Consider the following 15,185-nt stretch of genomic DNA (forward strand, 5'->3'; position numbering starts at 1 on the left):
ACATTTCTTCAACCATATTTATTCTGTTTTAGAAGTAGGACATGTTTCACCTATTAGTATTGTCAATGATCCCGTTACATAAAAAAGAGAGATACCAGGTAACTGTTTTCTATCAGCAGAAATAAAGAATATCACATATAGAAATAACACATGAACAGCTGGAAAAAGGTTCTGATACGTAATAAAAAATAACATGCTGCTGGGAAATAATATGTAAACTTGAAGTAATTGTGTAGCTGACAGCATTCCTAAGCAGTGCACTTTTTCTGATTTAGCCACTGGTTTTACAGTGGGAAATTTTAGGGTGTCCTACTGCCTGGAAACAGGGAGAAATGCTTGATTGATCAATGTGGTTGGTAAAGCACATTCTAATGTGAGGAAATGTCTTCTACAGCTTACTCATTTTTATTTGAGTTCAAATAAATATGTAGTAAAAAGGGCACAGGAGCATCTTAGGCAGTCTCTGTTGTTGGTGCATCAATTTCTCCACAATAATAAACTTATAAACATCTTGTCAGCACTGAAGCTGCATTTACAGAAACTCCCCCCCCTCACAGCACTACAAACCCTTCTTAGTGTTGATGATGTCTGGTCACTTCTGCTTAAAATGGAGCAATCCACTTCCCTCGCACTTCACTGGCCCTAAGGGGAGAATCAGTCTCCATCCTGGAGTCCCCTTCCTACTGAAGGGGTGCAATTACAGATCACTGTCTCGCACAAAAACCTTTGTAAGAACTCACTTATAAACCAAGTGTCCACTGGTGCCAGTTTCACTAAAATTTGAGCCAGATTATATCAATTCCCTAAGGCATTGTAGAACTTGGCAGGTAAAAATGAAAATCCAAAGTTCTGTTTTCTGTTCTGTTTAACACCAAGAATTTTGTGGTTTTTAAATAATATCTGATGCCCTTAAGCTGCACTGGAGTTTTCATTGGTGTGCAGACCCTTTGTAAAGGTTTCTGATACTGTGTGACTGCCTTTTTAAGCAAGGGCTTTCTTCCTTAGTTGCCTTAGTTAAAGGTTTTCCACAAAATTGGCTGGTGTGTCCATGCATAAGTGTTTCTCAGAACCCGCCAAGTCAGGGTGTAATTATTTTCTGGAAGAAATCGGTGTCTCCTCATTTTTAAAATCTGAATATTTGTGCATTGGAGAATGTAAGGGTTTAAATTGTGTAACAATGGCACCTTAATTAGTAGTCTTTGCTAGATCTTAGAATCTTTTGACTACATCTACTTATTAAACAGTTATTTTCCTACCTTTGTATTTATGGATATACTCAGGTCTCTGATGTTTGGCAACTTAGATGATATTTCAGTATCTACAACAAGAAAAATACATGCAAAAAAAGAGAATGATTATATTGCATGATATAACAGGGATATTTAAAAATATAGCATATTTTTTCACTTCTTGTCTGGGTTTTATTATTAGATTATCAATATAGTAATATCCTGGAGTTAACAGTTGCTGGCACTGCATTAACAGTGTCTGTCAGGTTCTTTTCAAAAATACACTCTTTAACAATTTCCAGGAAAATTCAGTTGTTCCTCAGCTCATTTTAGGGAGATATTCTCAGTTTCACAGACAACTGAGTGAGAGTGCATCTGTGTATTTTGGGACAATCATGGCTAAGCATGGTTTTTATAGATTTGGCATATAGAGCTATGCCAAAAGCACAGCACCTCTGAGTAAGAGGGGAGGTTTCAAATATCTCAGTATAAAAAATGTGGATTTTTTTTTTGTAGGCTTTGATCATTTTGGGAGTGACTGAAAGCACTCTGTAATCCATCTCTTCTGTATTTCAAGAGACAAGAAGCCCCATTCTTTGTGTTTAACTTTGTGGATAATTCTGCCTACATTCGAAGTTCTTCAGGAAATATTGTGCTCTTGGAGATAATTTGGTTGGGGTTTTTTTCTGGTAATTTACTCTTATAAAAGGAATGAATCTTTGTCTCAATTATTATTATTTCATTAATGCAGTCTCTGTGTTTTCCCAGGAATTTTCCTGAAATGTTATTTTACTGGGGCGTCAAAAAAAAAAAGTTTTAAGAAATTACTGTGAAGATAAAAATTTAACAGATTACAGAGTTCTTCACTCTACTGTGATCTTCTCTTATTCTATAAGAATGCCAGATATGTTCAAGTATCAGGAAGCTATAGATTGTCATAATATTTAGTTCTTATACTAAGAGTTTAAAAATTGCCTGGAGGACTGGTGACCTAAATATATATTTATATATGATAACTTTTACATGAAAAAAGAGGGCTGGAAGAGGAGCTTACAACTAAGATATTGCTGGCTTTAGGTAGATATTCACATTACAGTACCTCTGTCAATGTGACCTTAGTGATATAAATATTTCTTATTTAAAACTGATTAAGTATGAAGACTTGTGCAAATGTAAATGTAAACTAGATACTGGAATTTCTGTTGAATGTTGGAGTTTTAAAATAGTTTGAGATGTTTAAAATGGCTTACCTTTTTTCTATCAGTGATTGAACCATACCTTTGGACTGGTTAAGGTGACTCCTGGTTGGAGAATGAAAGGGAAATGCCACTTTAAGAGTGTATTTACTTTTTTTTTTTGAGAGAGAGATATGCAGCTGTTCTCATGACACTTTAATCTCATTAATACAATTTTTAACAATAATAAAATCCCTCAAGAATTCTTTGTATAAGTGATATTAGTTGGAAACCCTGTAAGTTGCAATTTGGAACCGAGATAAGAATTAAAAAAAAGTAATTTTTTAGCATTTATCTTGCTTACAGAACTGAGACTCTGCTGATTCAATTCATTCAGAATCGTGTACATTTTATAAAAACATATAGTTTTGATAAATGTCCCTTCCTTAAGAACTCTCTATAGCCAACAAGGTGTCCTACCCAGATTTTTGAGCAAGTCTGTGAGACTGCTGAGTCTTGTAGACTTGGTAAGTGACTGACTATAAGATGCAAGACTGCCGAGTCTTGCATCTCATAGACCAGCAGTGAGTTTCCTTGCAGATTTTTTAACTCTTTATGTTTTGTTACTGAAGTTGCACTGCTTTGAAAAAGAACAAGTTCTCTAATATGTGAACTGTAACATTTTAAAGCCAAAAAGAGTGTGATTTCTATTCTTGGGGAAGGTAAAAAGCAAAAGTAATCTGAGTTAATCAACAAGGTGAAATCTGTGTTAATTATTGGCCTAGTAGTGAATGCTCTGCAATTTATGTAAATATAACCATGAGCTCAGTTGATTGACTCCTGATTTATCATATGGGAGAGAATAGTTAACATTTGTCATGTTGCATTTCTCAATAAATTTTGTCACTTTCAAACTGAGCATCCACTTCAAAATTCTCAGAAAAAAGGGTTGTCTAGTTTTATAGCACTTTTTTTAATGGGAAGAGTAATGGAATTATGTTGATACTATTTGTATTTTTGTCTGCAGAGCTAACCCTTTATGATGCCATATGTTGAAAGCAAAATGAAAAAACCCTCACTTCTTCAAACATGAATTATGAATTAGTTCCATTTTTAGATTTTCTTGCAGAAGAGATTAATTAAGTAAAGAGAACGAGTGCAGTTAACACCATATTATAGCATGCCATATATATTCAGGACCAATGATAGTCTCATGCTCGTTTCATGAGGAATCTTTCCAGTCTCTGCATTTTTGATGTGCTCATTGTTGTAGCTGAGCAGGAGCATCTTAGCCTTCAGGGTGAGCATCAGAACATGGGGCTTTTGTGGACAAAGAAAACATTCTAATATGCTGTGGTTCTTCTGTTTTCCAGAATCATCCAGCCATACAACAAGAACAATCATGGTAAGTATAGAGGAGATTATAGGTATTGATCTGCCTATAGCTATGATTTTTTCCTTTAAAACGAAGTAGATATAGTAGTATCCTAAGACAATGGCTTTTTTTTTTTTTTTTACAAAGTCCAATATTATTGTAGACATAAAATGAGTCTGTCTTTATTTCATGAGAAATCTTGGGGAAAAAAATCTGAGATTAAAGAGCTTAAGAGGTAAGAGTGCTGTTTGAATAGCTGAAAAATTAAACTACAATTCTATGTTCAATATTTAAGTGATTTTTGATTATGTCAAATTTATGTCAATAAAATTTCTTGCATTCTATCTATATCACATGGGGCAGAGCACATTTAAATTTCAGAACAATAGCTGAGTAATTTTTTGCATAACATTCCTCAGGGGCCAGTTTCTGTCTTTACCTTGAGTTTGATAATTTGGGTTCCAGAAATAGGGAAATGTTTAAGTGGATAGATACACCTTTAAAAATGAGATAAAAAAGTTTTATGTAAAAAAAAGTCACACACTTAGTGTCTATCTTGAATTTTTATAGGGTGAGAAATGTTGGTCTCTTTCTTTTTCAAACTCATAATAAAGTTAGGTAGGGGCTGAACAGCAATTCACATAGAGAAAACCTTTCTCTGGCAGGGAATGATTGATTCCTGTCCTGTGGGTGTTTGAGAAGAGGGCTTTCTGCTTTTGGAAAATACCAGTTTTTGAGGAGAGTGTCAAAATTTTAGAGTAAGCCCCAGCAAATCATGACATGACCTTATTTCCATTCCTACAGTTTTTAGGGTGTCCCTTCAAGTTTATTTACCTCTTCTTTATGTATGGCATTTATGGGACATGTAAATTCCCCCATGGATTTCTTCATTCTGCAGGGGTTAAAGGGTTAATATAGTTCATTGCCTTTATTATCAATAGCCATTAATAATCCAGTGCAAATGAATTATAAATAGGTAAGGAATCATAACATTTCAGAATAGTAGAGATGTCTGGAAAAGGGATGTTTCTGTTTCCTACTAGATGTGATGTAATCCTTCTTGGTCATGAATTTGTTTTAAATACACCCATTTCAAAAGAAGATGCTTAGTTATTCATGTGTATTCCTCTGCTATAAAATTTTGGAAGGGATTGAAAAACTTTTCAATGTTTTTTCCATGCTGCATTGGTTTTGGGAAAAGAGCGGGGCAATTGTGTTGAAGCTGGTGAACCCTTCATTGTGCTTTACCTTTACTCTTTTTTGTCCTGTTAATTGTACTCTGAAGATACCCAGTCTCTCTTTTCCATTAATGTATCAGAACAGTTCTAAAAACTGAGCCAAAAGAGTGAGGATTTTTCCATATATTTTTTTTCTCACACCAAAACATATCCTAACTTTTAAAGAGAGAAGGAAAATGTTTTTAAATAACTTGAGTTCATGAGGTCCCTGTGTTTTGAACCTCTCCAGACCTCTCTGCTGACAGCTCAAATGGCTCAAACCTCAAATGAATATTCTGCAGTGTGTGCAGTAATTGTTCATTGAACTTAAATAAATAAAGGTAGAAATAAAAGTAAGTATTCTGCTTAGTGAGAAATTGTTATAGCAATGTCTGCTCTACTCTGCAACTAAAGCAAAACTGAATGTGTAAAGGAAAATTTCTTACTCCCCAATGAGTAAGTAGAAACTGTCAGTAAAACCAGGAAATATGGTATTCCTTGCATTAGAAACAGTATGAGATGATACATTCAATACAGATGTAGTAAAGCAATGCTGCTGAGAGCCAATGTAAAATGCTACTCCAATAAATACTTTGAAATTAAGTCCCCTTTTTCTGACTCATTACGCTTATATTGTAACATAAAAAGTTAAAGCATGACCTATGGTCATCAGAATGTGAGACATACCACAGCAAATTTTTATTACTGCCTTGGCTGCTTTGATGTAAAAGAACTTTTGTCTTACCAAGGTGAAGTTTTTGAACTTCTTTAAAGTTGCATTTATAGGTGTTGAAATAATGTAAGGCATTAAATCTGATCTTGTCTCTGAAGATTCAGATTTATGCTGCAGTCAAAGCCGGCAAGGTATTGAGTGTTCTGCTAAAAAATCAAAGTCCAGTTTTTCTGAGGACATTACAAGAATTTTTATTCTGCATTTAAATGCAATGATAGCTGCCTATTTTTTGCTTTAGATTCTTGTTCATAAAAATAAAAACCCAGGAAATATTTTAAGCATCTGTTTGATGGGGGGAGAGGGAGAGCCTGCTCTGTTTTGACTATAAAATAATTTTTTTTTTATTCTGTGCTTAGTTGCCTAGCTTAATCTTTCATTACTAATTTACTGATTTCCATAAATAACTATTTACTTCAAAATGATACCTTGTAAGACATGATTTATTTAGAGGTTATATGGTTTATTTGCCGTATATGACAAAGAGGGACTATAAACATTACAGTATTTTATCCCAGATGCTTTGGCAAGTCAGCGGTCATCTTTTAGGAGGGTAGTTTCTTTTGGGGTTTTTTAGTGGGTTTGTTTCCCTTGCACAGAAAAGTGATTGACTTAGAATTTCAGCATTGCAACTATTGTAGGTGTTTGTGAAAGGTTGATAGCAAATCCATGGCTTCCACAGTTACACTTGTGTTGTGTACTTGGTTATTTTCTTATATATGGTCTGTTGTTTGAAAATAATTCATTTTTAATAGCCTTTGGGTTTTTAAATGAAATTCTATACCCAAAGTGGTTGTGTGCCTGCATACTGTTATCAACATTTGCAACTTCATGCTGTGTAGAGATTTTGGGTATTAATTTTTGCATTCATCTCAGATTTCTATGAATAAGTAAACCAGCCCCAAGCCTTGATGCTTATTACAGGTATAATGCTAATCCCTTTGGAAATAGGAATACTTCAGGTGTGGCAAAAGAGAATCAATACCTGATTTAAACTTAAGGTAATTCTAAACTCATTTTAAATGATGTATTGTATAATTAGGTCAATGCAAAATATATGGAACCAATTAATATGGGTTATTGCCAGTCATCTGAGCATAGCTGATTTCTTCTAGTGATTTTTTTCTCCTTGTAGAGGGCTTCTTTTGCTCTGCTTGCTTTCAATTGATTTTTTTTTTAAGATGCAAGAAAAAAAAGTGAAATGTTAAGGCAATAGGAATGTTTTCCTTTTAGAAACAATGGAGGAAAACATAAGAAATCATAAATTGAAATCTGCTTAGGAATGTATGGTAGTCCAGTTAAACATTCCTTCAGCCATATTACAAATGTTCACTGTTAATTTTTACACTTGGAATTACTGTGAGTGTTATGTACTTTATTTCAAAGCTGAATGTCTTCAGACCTGAGTGTCTTTTCAGAAATTTTACTGGCTGTCAGTGAATAAATGTTCAACCACTTATATAGCACTACAAACTAGTCAACTAATAGGCAGGAACCTTGGCTGGAATTTAGGATCTGGGTCCCATTTCTGAATTTGTACAGGATTCCTCTCTTGACTTACCATCATGCATCTCAGTGTCCTTGTGCTTCTCTGAGAGCCAGTGAGAACAGGAGATGTATTCTCAATAATAAAAATGCTATATTAAGTTGCCACTTTAATTTAAGGTGCTTTTGGGACGGTATTCAGACTTCATTGGACTCATAGCTGCCACTAGCACAGATATCACGTGTTTAGTGATCCTATACAGTCATTTCCTTGGTTTCCTTGCCACAGCAAAGCCTTATGCCAGGTGCATCTTGTGTTGAAAGACCTGATTTACAAATCTGCTGCTCCCAGAAGATTTGACAGGGACAAAGAGATGTAGCTTCTTTGTGAAAGGATCACTTGTGTTCCTTGGAAGTTGGAGGTGTCTCAGTTGCCCACTGTGAAATGAATGCAGATGGGAAATTCATGCCCTGGCCAGGTGAGTTTTGATGAGCAGCACTTGCAAGCACCAGAGAAATGGATCAGCAGGGGGCAGGTGAAGCTGCACAACAGCCAGTCTTTATGTAAAGTCCTCCTTGCTGAAGACCTTGAAAAGATTGCCTTTGGTCTCTGAGGGTGCATTCACTCTGCAGATTGGACACCGCCTGTTTGACAGGTGAGACTCTTCCCAGAGATAACCCCATGATGACTTAAATATTTGTGTTCTTAAAGGGATATAAGTTTGCCTGAATCAGAGCTCCCTTTGTCTTGAGAAGTTTTTCTTTCAAGTGCACTCAAAGTTTTTTCTCCTGATGTCTTTTGAGCATGGAACAGTTTTGTCCCAGAGGAACAAAAGATCTCAATGAATGTGCTCAGACTGAGATGAAGAACTTGAGAGAAAGGAGTCACTCATCACAAAGGAAGATTTAGCCAAAAAGCAAACTCCTGATGCTCAGGTGCTGCTCTGATGTGCCCCTGGCATGCAGACCCTTAACACCAGTGACTCTCTTGCAAACTCAGAGCACAGCTCACTAGTAATATACACAGTCCAAATCAAAGCAGCAGCAGGTGATTGCACACAGTGGAGTTGTGAGGAAATTGCTGAAGCTTTTTGCAAGCAGGGTTTTAAATGAGAAGGACTTCTGTGGTAGCACAAGGAGAGTGTTCTTGATGCTTTCATAACCTTTCTGGTAAAACTGTGTGCTAGGAGGGAAAATTTGAGTTCATTATCATCATAAAATAAAAGCATTTAACGAGTACTTTGTATAAAAGTTCATTTTGCTCTTGGTGTTGATATTAGTGTGACAGCGGCATTGAATGCTCATTTTCATATGCATTGGTGAATATATTTTTTGAGAGGGACTAATGAACTGATTTCTTGGTCAAGAGCTTCAATTGTTTTTATTAACTTGAAATTAATGTGGTCCCTAGCACAGACTGGAGAACAATGGTCTTATTTTCTCTTGTCCTTCTGTGAAATGTAATTAATTTCTTCAAATAGCTTGAAAGGGCCGGGGTAGAAGGGAAATAAAAGAGAAAATTCTAACCAATTTGATGCAAAAGAAATGAGATTGTATTGTAAGCCTTGTGTCATTTTCTATAATGTTATCTCTTGCCTGGAATGGGGATTAGGGGCTAATAAAAGTAGGAAAAACAGAAGTTCAGAATTAGTTGCAGTATCTGGCTCTGCCAGGGGAAAAAGTGTCATGAAAAGACAAGTACTTTTTCCATCAGGCTTCACTGTTTTTCAGAGTTTATGCCACAGGAAAGACACTTTTTGTGCCTTGTACATTTTCTGAACATTTTTTGCCTGCACTTCTTATCTTGACTAAAGGAAACATTCAGTGGTGTATTAGAAAGGAGCCTGGAAAAGATCTGAATCATTATATGAAATACCTTAAACCCATTATTGAGTAGGGAAACACAACAAAAATATACCATTGGAGCCCTTGAATGTTCCTCTTTAGTGTATGACACAGGAAATTGCCAGATACAAATATTGAATGGGAAATCTGATGTGTGGCAATGTTTTCCGTGCATGACTCCTTACTCTCTTTTTGAGCACCACCCACTGTGTACAAAAAGAGATCAGCAGTTGAAAACCTTAATGAATTTCTAATTTCACAGCACCTATGTACATTATCCTTAATTTATTCTAAACAACAGCTGAATTACTTCTAGTAGCATGTCTTTTAGGTCTTTTTCCCCACCAAAGCCAATATGAAAAAATATGTGAAAGCCAAACTGCAGTCTAGACACTGATTGAAAAAAATGGAAAAAAAAAAAAGTAAATATTTTAAAGGGGTACAAAGATAGATTAATGGCCCTATATGCAGCAATGATTAAATTCACCCTAAATCTTCTTTGTTTTTAAAACAAAGGAAAATAGTTTAGCTCTAAGAAAGATTTATATATGACTCATTCAAATATGATGTCTTGTTTCTCCTCTTCTTGTTTGGCTTTGTTACATGACATCTAAGGAATCACACAGGAGATGGCTTGGTTACTCACAGTAGCATAATGAATAGATGGAAATATTCTGTCCAATGCACAAAATTTGTTCTACTGGAGAGAACAAATGGTGTGGATCGGGGTGTGGTGAAAGTTTTGTTATGACTTGAATATAATGCTTTGAATGTGAGTGTAGGAATTGTTCAGAAAAAAATTATGCCCTTGTTTATCTTTTCTGGCTTTTATGTTTTTATTACAAGATTTAAGAGATCAGTTCTGTGCTCTGTTCTGCTGTTTTTTTGGGTGCTGCCATCCCCTTCCTTACTCAGTGACTGTGATGTTGGTCCCCAAATTAGGGGCTACTCCCAGGAATGTGCAGCACTGGATGCATTTGAGGAATGTTACAAAAATGCTATCAGTAATGTGGAATACTGATGTTATTTCACCAAGAAAATAGTACTTCTTCCTAAGAAAAAATAATGTTGAATCCATGTGAGATAAAGTAAGCAAATTTTAGTGTTTGTGTAATGTCTTCTGTTGTAACTGGTTTTGCCCAATTGTTGTTAGTTAGTCCTGCTGCTAATTGATTATGTGGGAAACAAGATTAAGATTTCCAAGATTAATATTTTTGTCATGGTGTATTCTTCCAAAACATTACCTACAGATGATATAGAAAACATTTTCACTCTCTCCTCATGTGTAAGAAGGCAGCTTCTCTTGTTAAATCTGAGTACTTACTCTCATTGCACAATTACTCCAGGTAAAGGTTTAGTGGAAAATCAATACATCATTTTCAGTTTGATGTTATCAGCTATGAAATGAATGCAGATGTATTGCAGGTAGCTCTAACTAGATAAAGACCAGTGAGTAAACCTAAGAATCATGGCACCAGCATGGTTAAAACATGACAACATGAACATGATAACATGAACATGACAACAGCATGATATAAACCTTTGTTTTCCTGCTTCTGTTCAGGTTAGCAGCAGAACCAAACTGCTTGTTTTATTCAGTGACTTCTATTTAAAAACAAAGACAGGCAGAGTAAGGACCTGCAAAGTGAGAAGTATGCATTTTTTGAAATTAGTTTAGTGCCATACTTGGATGAAAAAAATAGCTCTTGTGTCTCAGTACTTGGGATGTTAGTTTTTTTGCTCAGAAAATGTTAATTCTCTCCTAAAATCAATGGATTTCTGTTTCTGGATTGCTTAGTTCATAGCATTGACTCATGCCTCAATACCTTTTTGTATAAAATGGCATTAGCAATAGTTAATTTAGCTTTTAAAGAGCTTTAAAACCTATGCATAAAACACGTCAATGGGTACAGGTTGGTTGTTATCTTACCCCCAGGTACTGATTGAGGCAGATGAGCCAGGTTTTGAGATGTGTGTAGGCTGCCCTTTACAGCAGAATTCGTTGATGGAATTATGCTTATTCTCAGACAAACATCTTTACCTTTTATTATGATTTCAGCATGCTGCTCCCCACATCCATATGACTAATGGTAAGGCCTTGCAGGCCAGTGCAAGTGCCATTAAGACAAGCACCATTCCAGTGATCAAGAGACAGAGACAAAATTGGCTTGATGCTTCAGATGATGGTTTCTTTATAGCTACAGAAGAGACCAGGTAAGAAAAAATGAAATCTTAGCAGGGAATGAGGCTTACTGCATACATGTTACTGATCCACTATTTCAATAACAGTTTTTGACATTATTATCTGAGGTTGCATTACAGCAAAGAGCCATGTTTGGCACATGCCAAACTTTGCATCTTCTATCTACTAATAATATAAACATTTCATTAATAAGACTTAGTGCTACTTCTATGTGGCAAAGATTAGAACTTTTAAATGTCACTTATTTTAGTTTGTGCACAATGAGGTTTAGGGCACCTCTGATCATCCAGCAAAATACAAATGCATCTACAGTGTAGGTTATCCTCTAAAATTTTCAGAACTTGAAAAATAGTGTACAGCAGAGAAATATGGAGCTGATGGCATCTTTTCCAGGCTAGAAATTGATTTCCTTTAAAAGCAACTGAGATGATAATCTCCTTCAACCTTTCATTTACAGATTAATTGGTAAAATTTAATGAGCTTTTGCTTTCCCCAAAAGTGCTTGATATCATGGAAGAGTCACAATTTTTCTGGAGGTTCCTCTATTCTGTTCTTGTCTTCCCCTCTCTGGCCCTTCCTTGATTTAATTCAGACTAAGACAAGAAGCTACAGTCTGGTGTTTTTTTTTTTTTTTTAAAGAGCCTTTTTTTAAAAAATCTTTAATATCTTGCTTAATTACAACAAGTAACATCAGACTGTTCCTCACTTCTGTGATTATTTCACAAGCCTAGAAAATCTGGTAGTTGAAGAAATATGTATATAAGAAAAAGAGGGAAGAGAAAGAATGTATGCAAATACAGAGATAAGCATGGAAAATGTGCACATTTAATCCCATTAATGGCAGATTCAGGTAGGAAAGTTAACATACTAGCACATGATAATCTGGTGGTTTTGTCGACATAATTTATTATGGCACTTTTTGTTTCTTCTTTTAATGAGGAATGCAACAATTCAGAGAGAGTGGTAAGAGGCTGCTGAGCTGATGAGCTCTTAGGCTTCTGATTCCAGCCCAGATTGATGGCATTTTGAGAGTTGTTTGATGCAAAGACTTTAGTAATATCAGACTAATCCCTAGCAATTGGATACTGAATGTGAGACTGATTACCTTTTGAAGTTTTAGAATTTTCAATTTAATTTTTCCCAATGTTATAAAGAAGTGCCTGTCAAAGGATGAGAAGTCTTACACAGGCAGTGATCTCTCCACTGATCTGGAAGGCAGCCCAGACAACTTACCTGGACAAGATGTTTAAATTGCAGGTGGCTGAAGTGTAGTGGGATGAGTCCTAGCTTTGCAAATCACTCATGTATGATAGCTCTGCTTGTTCTCGTCCTAGGAAATCCCCCTCCCCACTCCCAGGGTTGCTCAGAGCTGTTTCTGGCTCTGCAGCCAGGGTGGGGCACAAACAAGGGTCTTAGTGCTCAGGGGTCTGTGTCTGCTCCTTTTCTCCAAATAATGAACAGTTTAAAGTAACATTAGAAACCTCCTGGTATGGGGAACACAGGGAAGCTGGACCTCACTGACACTCCTCAAACAAGGAGGTGTCTGAACATGTGCTGTTGCATCACTCTGGCAGGTGCTGGAGCAGCACAGCAGGGAATGCTTTTTATCCTTTGAAACTCTATTTCACATGAGATCTGTTCTTTGTCTTTCACAGAGGTTTTCCATGTTTTCTTTTTTTTTGGTACTTTCCTGTCTTCATACCATCCCCTTTGACTCCTTCCCTCACATGTGCCATCTCCTTTCTAATTTTTTCCTTTGATTCCTTTCACCTTTACTCTGAGATTATTTAGAGCTGGGGTAGCTTGTTCTCCTCTGGATTCTGAAAGTCTCCAGCCTTTGGAGCTCCAAGTGGAAAGCACTGCCTGGTTCTGCTGCTAGGAATGCCCTAATGTCCAAGACAACAATTAAATGCTTTGTTCTTTGAGAGCAGCTGGAGACAGACAGCTGTCCCTGACAGGCAGCCTGTCCTGTGATAGGAGAGCATGCAGCTCAGCACTGCCAGGACAAAGTTGAAAAGCAAAGTTGAATGCAGTATAATTACAATAGGAAGAGATGACTAGGGAGGAGATGTTTGAAAAAGCAGCACACAATTTACCCAGTCCTGACACAGAATGAAAAAAAAAATCAAAAAATAAGAATGAGATGCTGAGGAGCAGCCATTAGGTTCTGAACATGTTCTGAACACTCAGCTCAGTAATAATCACCCCATCTAAGGTCCCAGTTTGTTCTTTATGCAACTTTTTTGTGCTCCATCAGGATCCAATCTATTTTATCATGTGCATTTGTTCATTAAAAATACATATGAGAGAGAGACATGCTAATTCTAGCAAAAGGAAAAATATTTTTCAGTGTAACTGAAGCTTGCAAAAAAGGAAATATTTTTCAGTATCATTTGCAACGGCCCACAACAATTTTCATTTCTCTGCCCTAAAATATATTTTTGTCTAGTGAATTAAGATGCTTATTTCTATAAAACATCAAGTAGGGAGTCTAGAGAATAAATTTTCACAGAAATTTAGCTTAAAAAGCCTATACTGTCATAGATAGTTGATATTTGTGGAGAAAAAAAAAGAGTAATAATATTGCTCCCAGACTAAAAGCAGTACCAGTATATGTCATGCTAATCAAACCTGAGATGCACATGAGCATTCTCAATCTTATTATTCATCAATAAATAAGGTGAATATATGTATTTACTACTCAATTTTAGAAGAAATTTTAGTAATATTAATTTTTAATAATCACCCTTTCCTCTCTGAATTTAAGCAGCAGTATTATTTCTGTAAAGTTAACTCTTCTGTATCTAATTGCTCACGTATTTGAGATATTTGTAGCAATGGATGCGAAATATTAATAGCAGTGAAAATAACTATGCCACTTATATATCATCTGAGCTTTCCACGGTAACCCTTGGAGTTACCCTAGAGTTTTAGGGCAGTGCCTTTCTCTCTACACTCAGGCCACAGTTCAGCAATGCCTGCAGATATTCAAATTTAGTGTGAGCTTTTGTATCATGGAAACACAAGGACTGGAGTTTACATCTGAAGATGAACACATTTTTAGGTGCTAATCTGCCCTTCTGAGTAGAACAGGAATGTATTTTGTATCAGTTGTAATGCACATCCTCATACATTTCAGGTTTGTTTTTGTTTTAAGCTGTAGCTATTTGAAAACCATTTCCTCCCCCGTTTTTTATCAGTATCTGCACATCTGGGGAAAAATGGCAGCGGGACTCCCATTTGTGTTTCCCTCTTTCCCAGCCCGATTTCCTCTGCAGAGCAGGCTGTACGTTAACACGGTGCTGAGCCCCAGTCATTACAGCCCACGGCCTCTTCTTAGGGAAGAGACAGAGTTTTTCCATCTGTCTGCATGTTAGTGCCTTGAAGGGATCACCCTCAGGAATTTTGACGTGTGTAGACGTGGATGTCCTTCTGAATACTGTCAGCATGCTCAGTGAATGTTGCCAATGAATACAGAGGTCCCCAGTTCTGCTGTTTCATCTCTAGTGACAACCTGCACTCTTCATTCCAAACCCTCCCTGATGCCTGTGTGAGAGCAGCTCTCATGGGATTTTCCTGCCTCTGATCAGTCACAGGCTCACAGCAGGGATTAATCTAGGCAGTAAACCACATGGCAGTTCAAAAACACTTACCTTTTGACATTACATCGTAATTTTATTGACCTTTACTGGATTTAATATTTTTGTATTTTTCTTTATTTGTATCCTCTTCAAATGAAAAAGAAATTCTCTTTCCCTACTGTGAAATAACTTGCTCAAGATTTTATTCTGAAGTGCAAATCTGTTTACAGAATTCATTGAAAAAAATCACTCTTTAAAGAGCCTCACATTTATCACTGCTCACTAGAAGAGTGTCCTTACCTTTTTTTAATACCCTTAGATATTAGTTGCTGGGATTTTCCTAGA

General features: G+C 36.2%; 1 protein-coding gene across 5 annotated transcripts in view; it reads left to right on the forward strand.

Annotated features, from left to right (window-relative positions):
- MTA3 (metastasis associated 1 family member 3) overlaps positions 1 to 15,185 on the forward strand; it is a 154,098-nt gene that overhangs the window by 124,476 nt on the left and 14,437 nt on the right. For all 5 annotated transcript variants that reach the window (XM_068185842.1, XM_068185843.1, XM_068185841.1 and 2 more), the window contains exons 17-18: positions 3,778 to 3,809; positions 11,116 to 11,270. In XM_068185842.1, coding sequence (XP_068041943.1) covers positions 3,778 to 3,809; positions 11,116 to 11,270 — 187 coding nt within the window. The remainder of the gene's footprint in view (positions 1 to 3,777; positions 3,810 to 11,115; positions 11,271 to 15,185) is intronic.

This window comes from Anomalospiza imberbis, chromosome 3 (assembly GCF_031753505.1).
Source record: "Anomalospiza imberbis isolate Cuckoo-Finch-1a 21T00152 chromosome 3, ASM3175350v1, whole genome shotgun sequence".
Lineage (NCBI taxonomy): Eukaryota > Metazoa > Chordata > Aves > Passeriformes > Viduidae > Anomalospiza > Anomalospiza imberbis.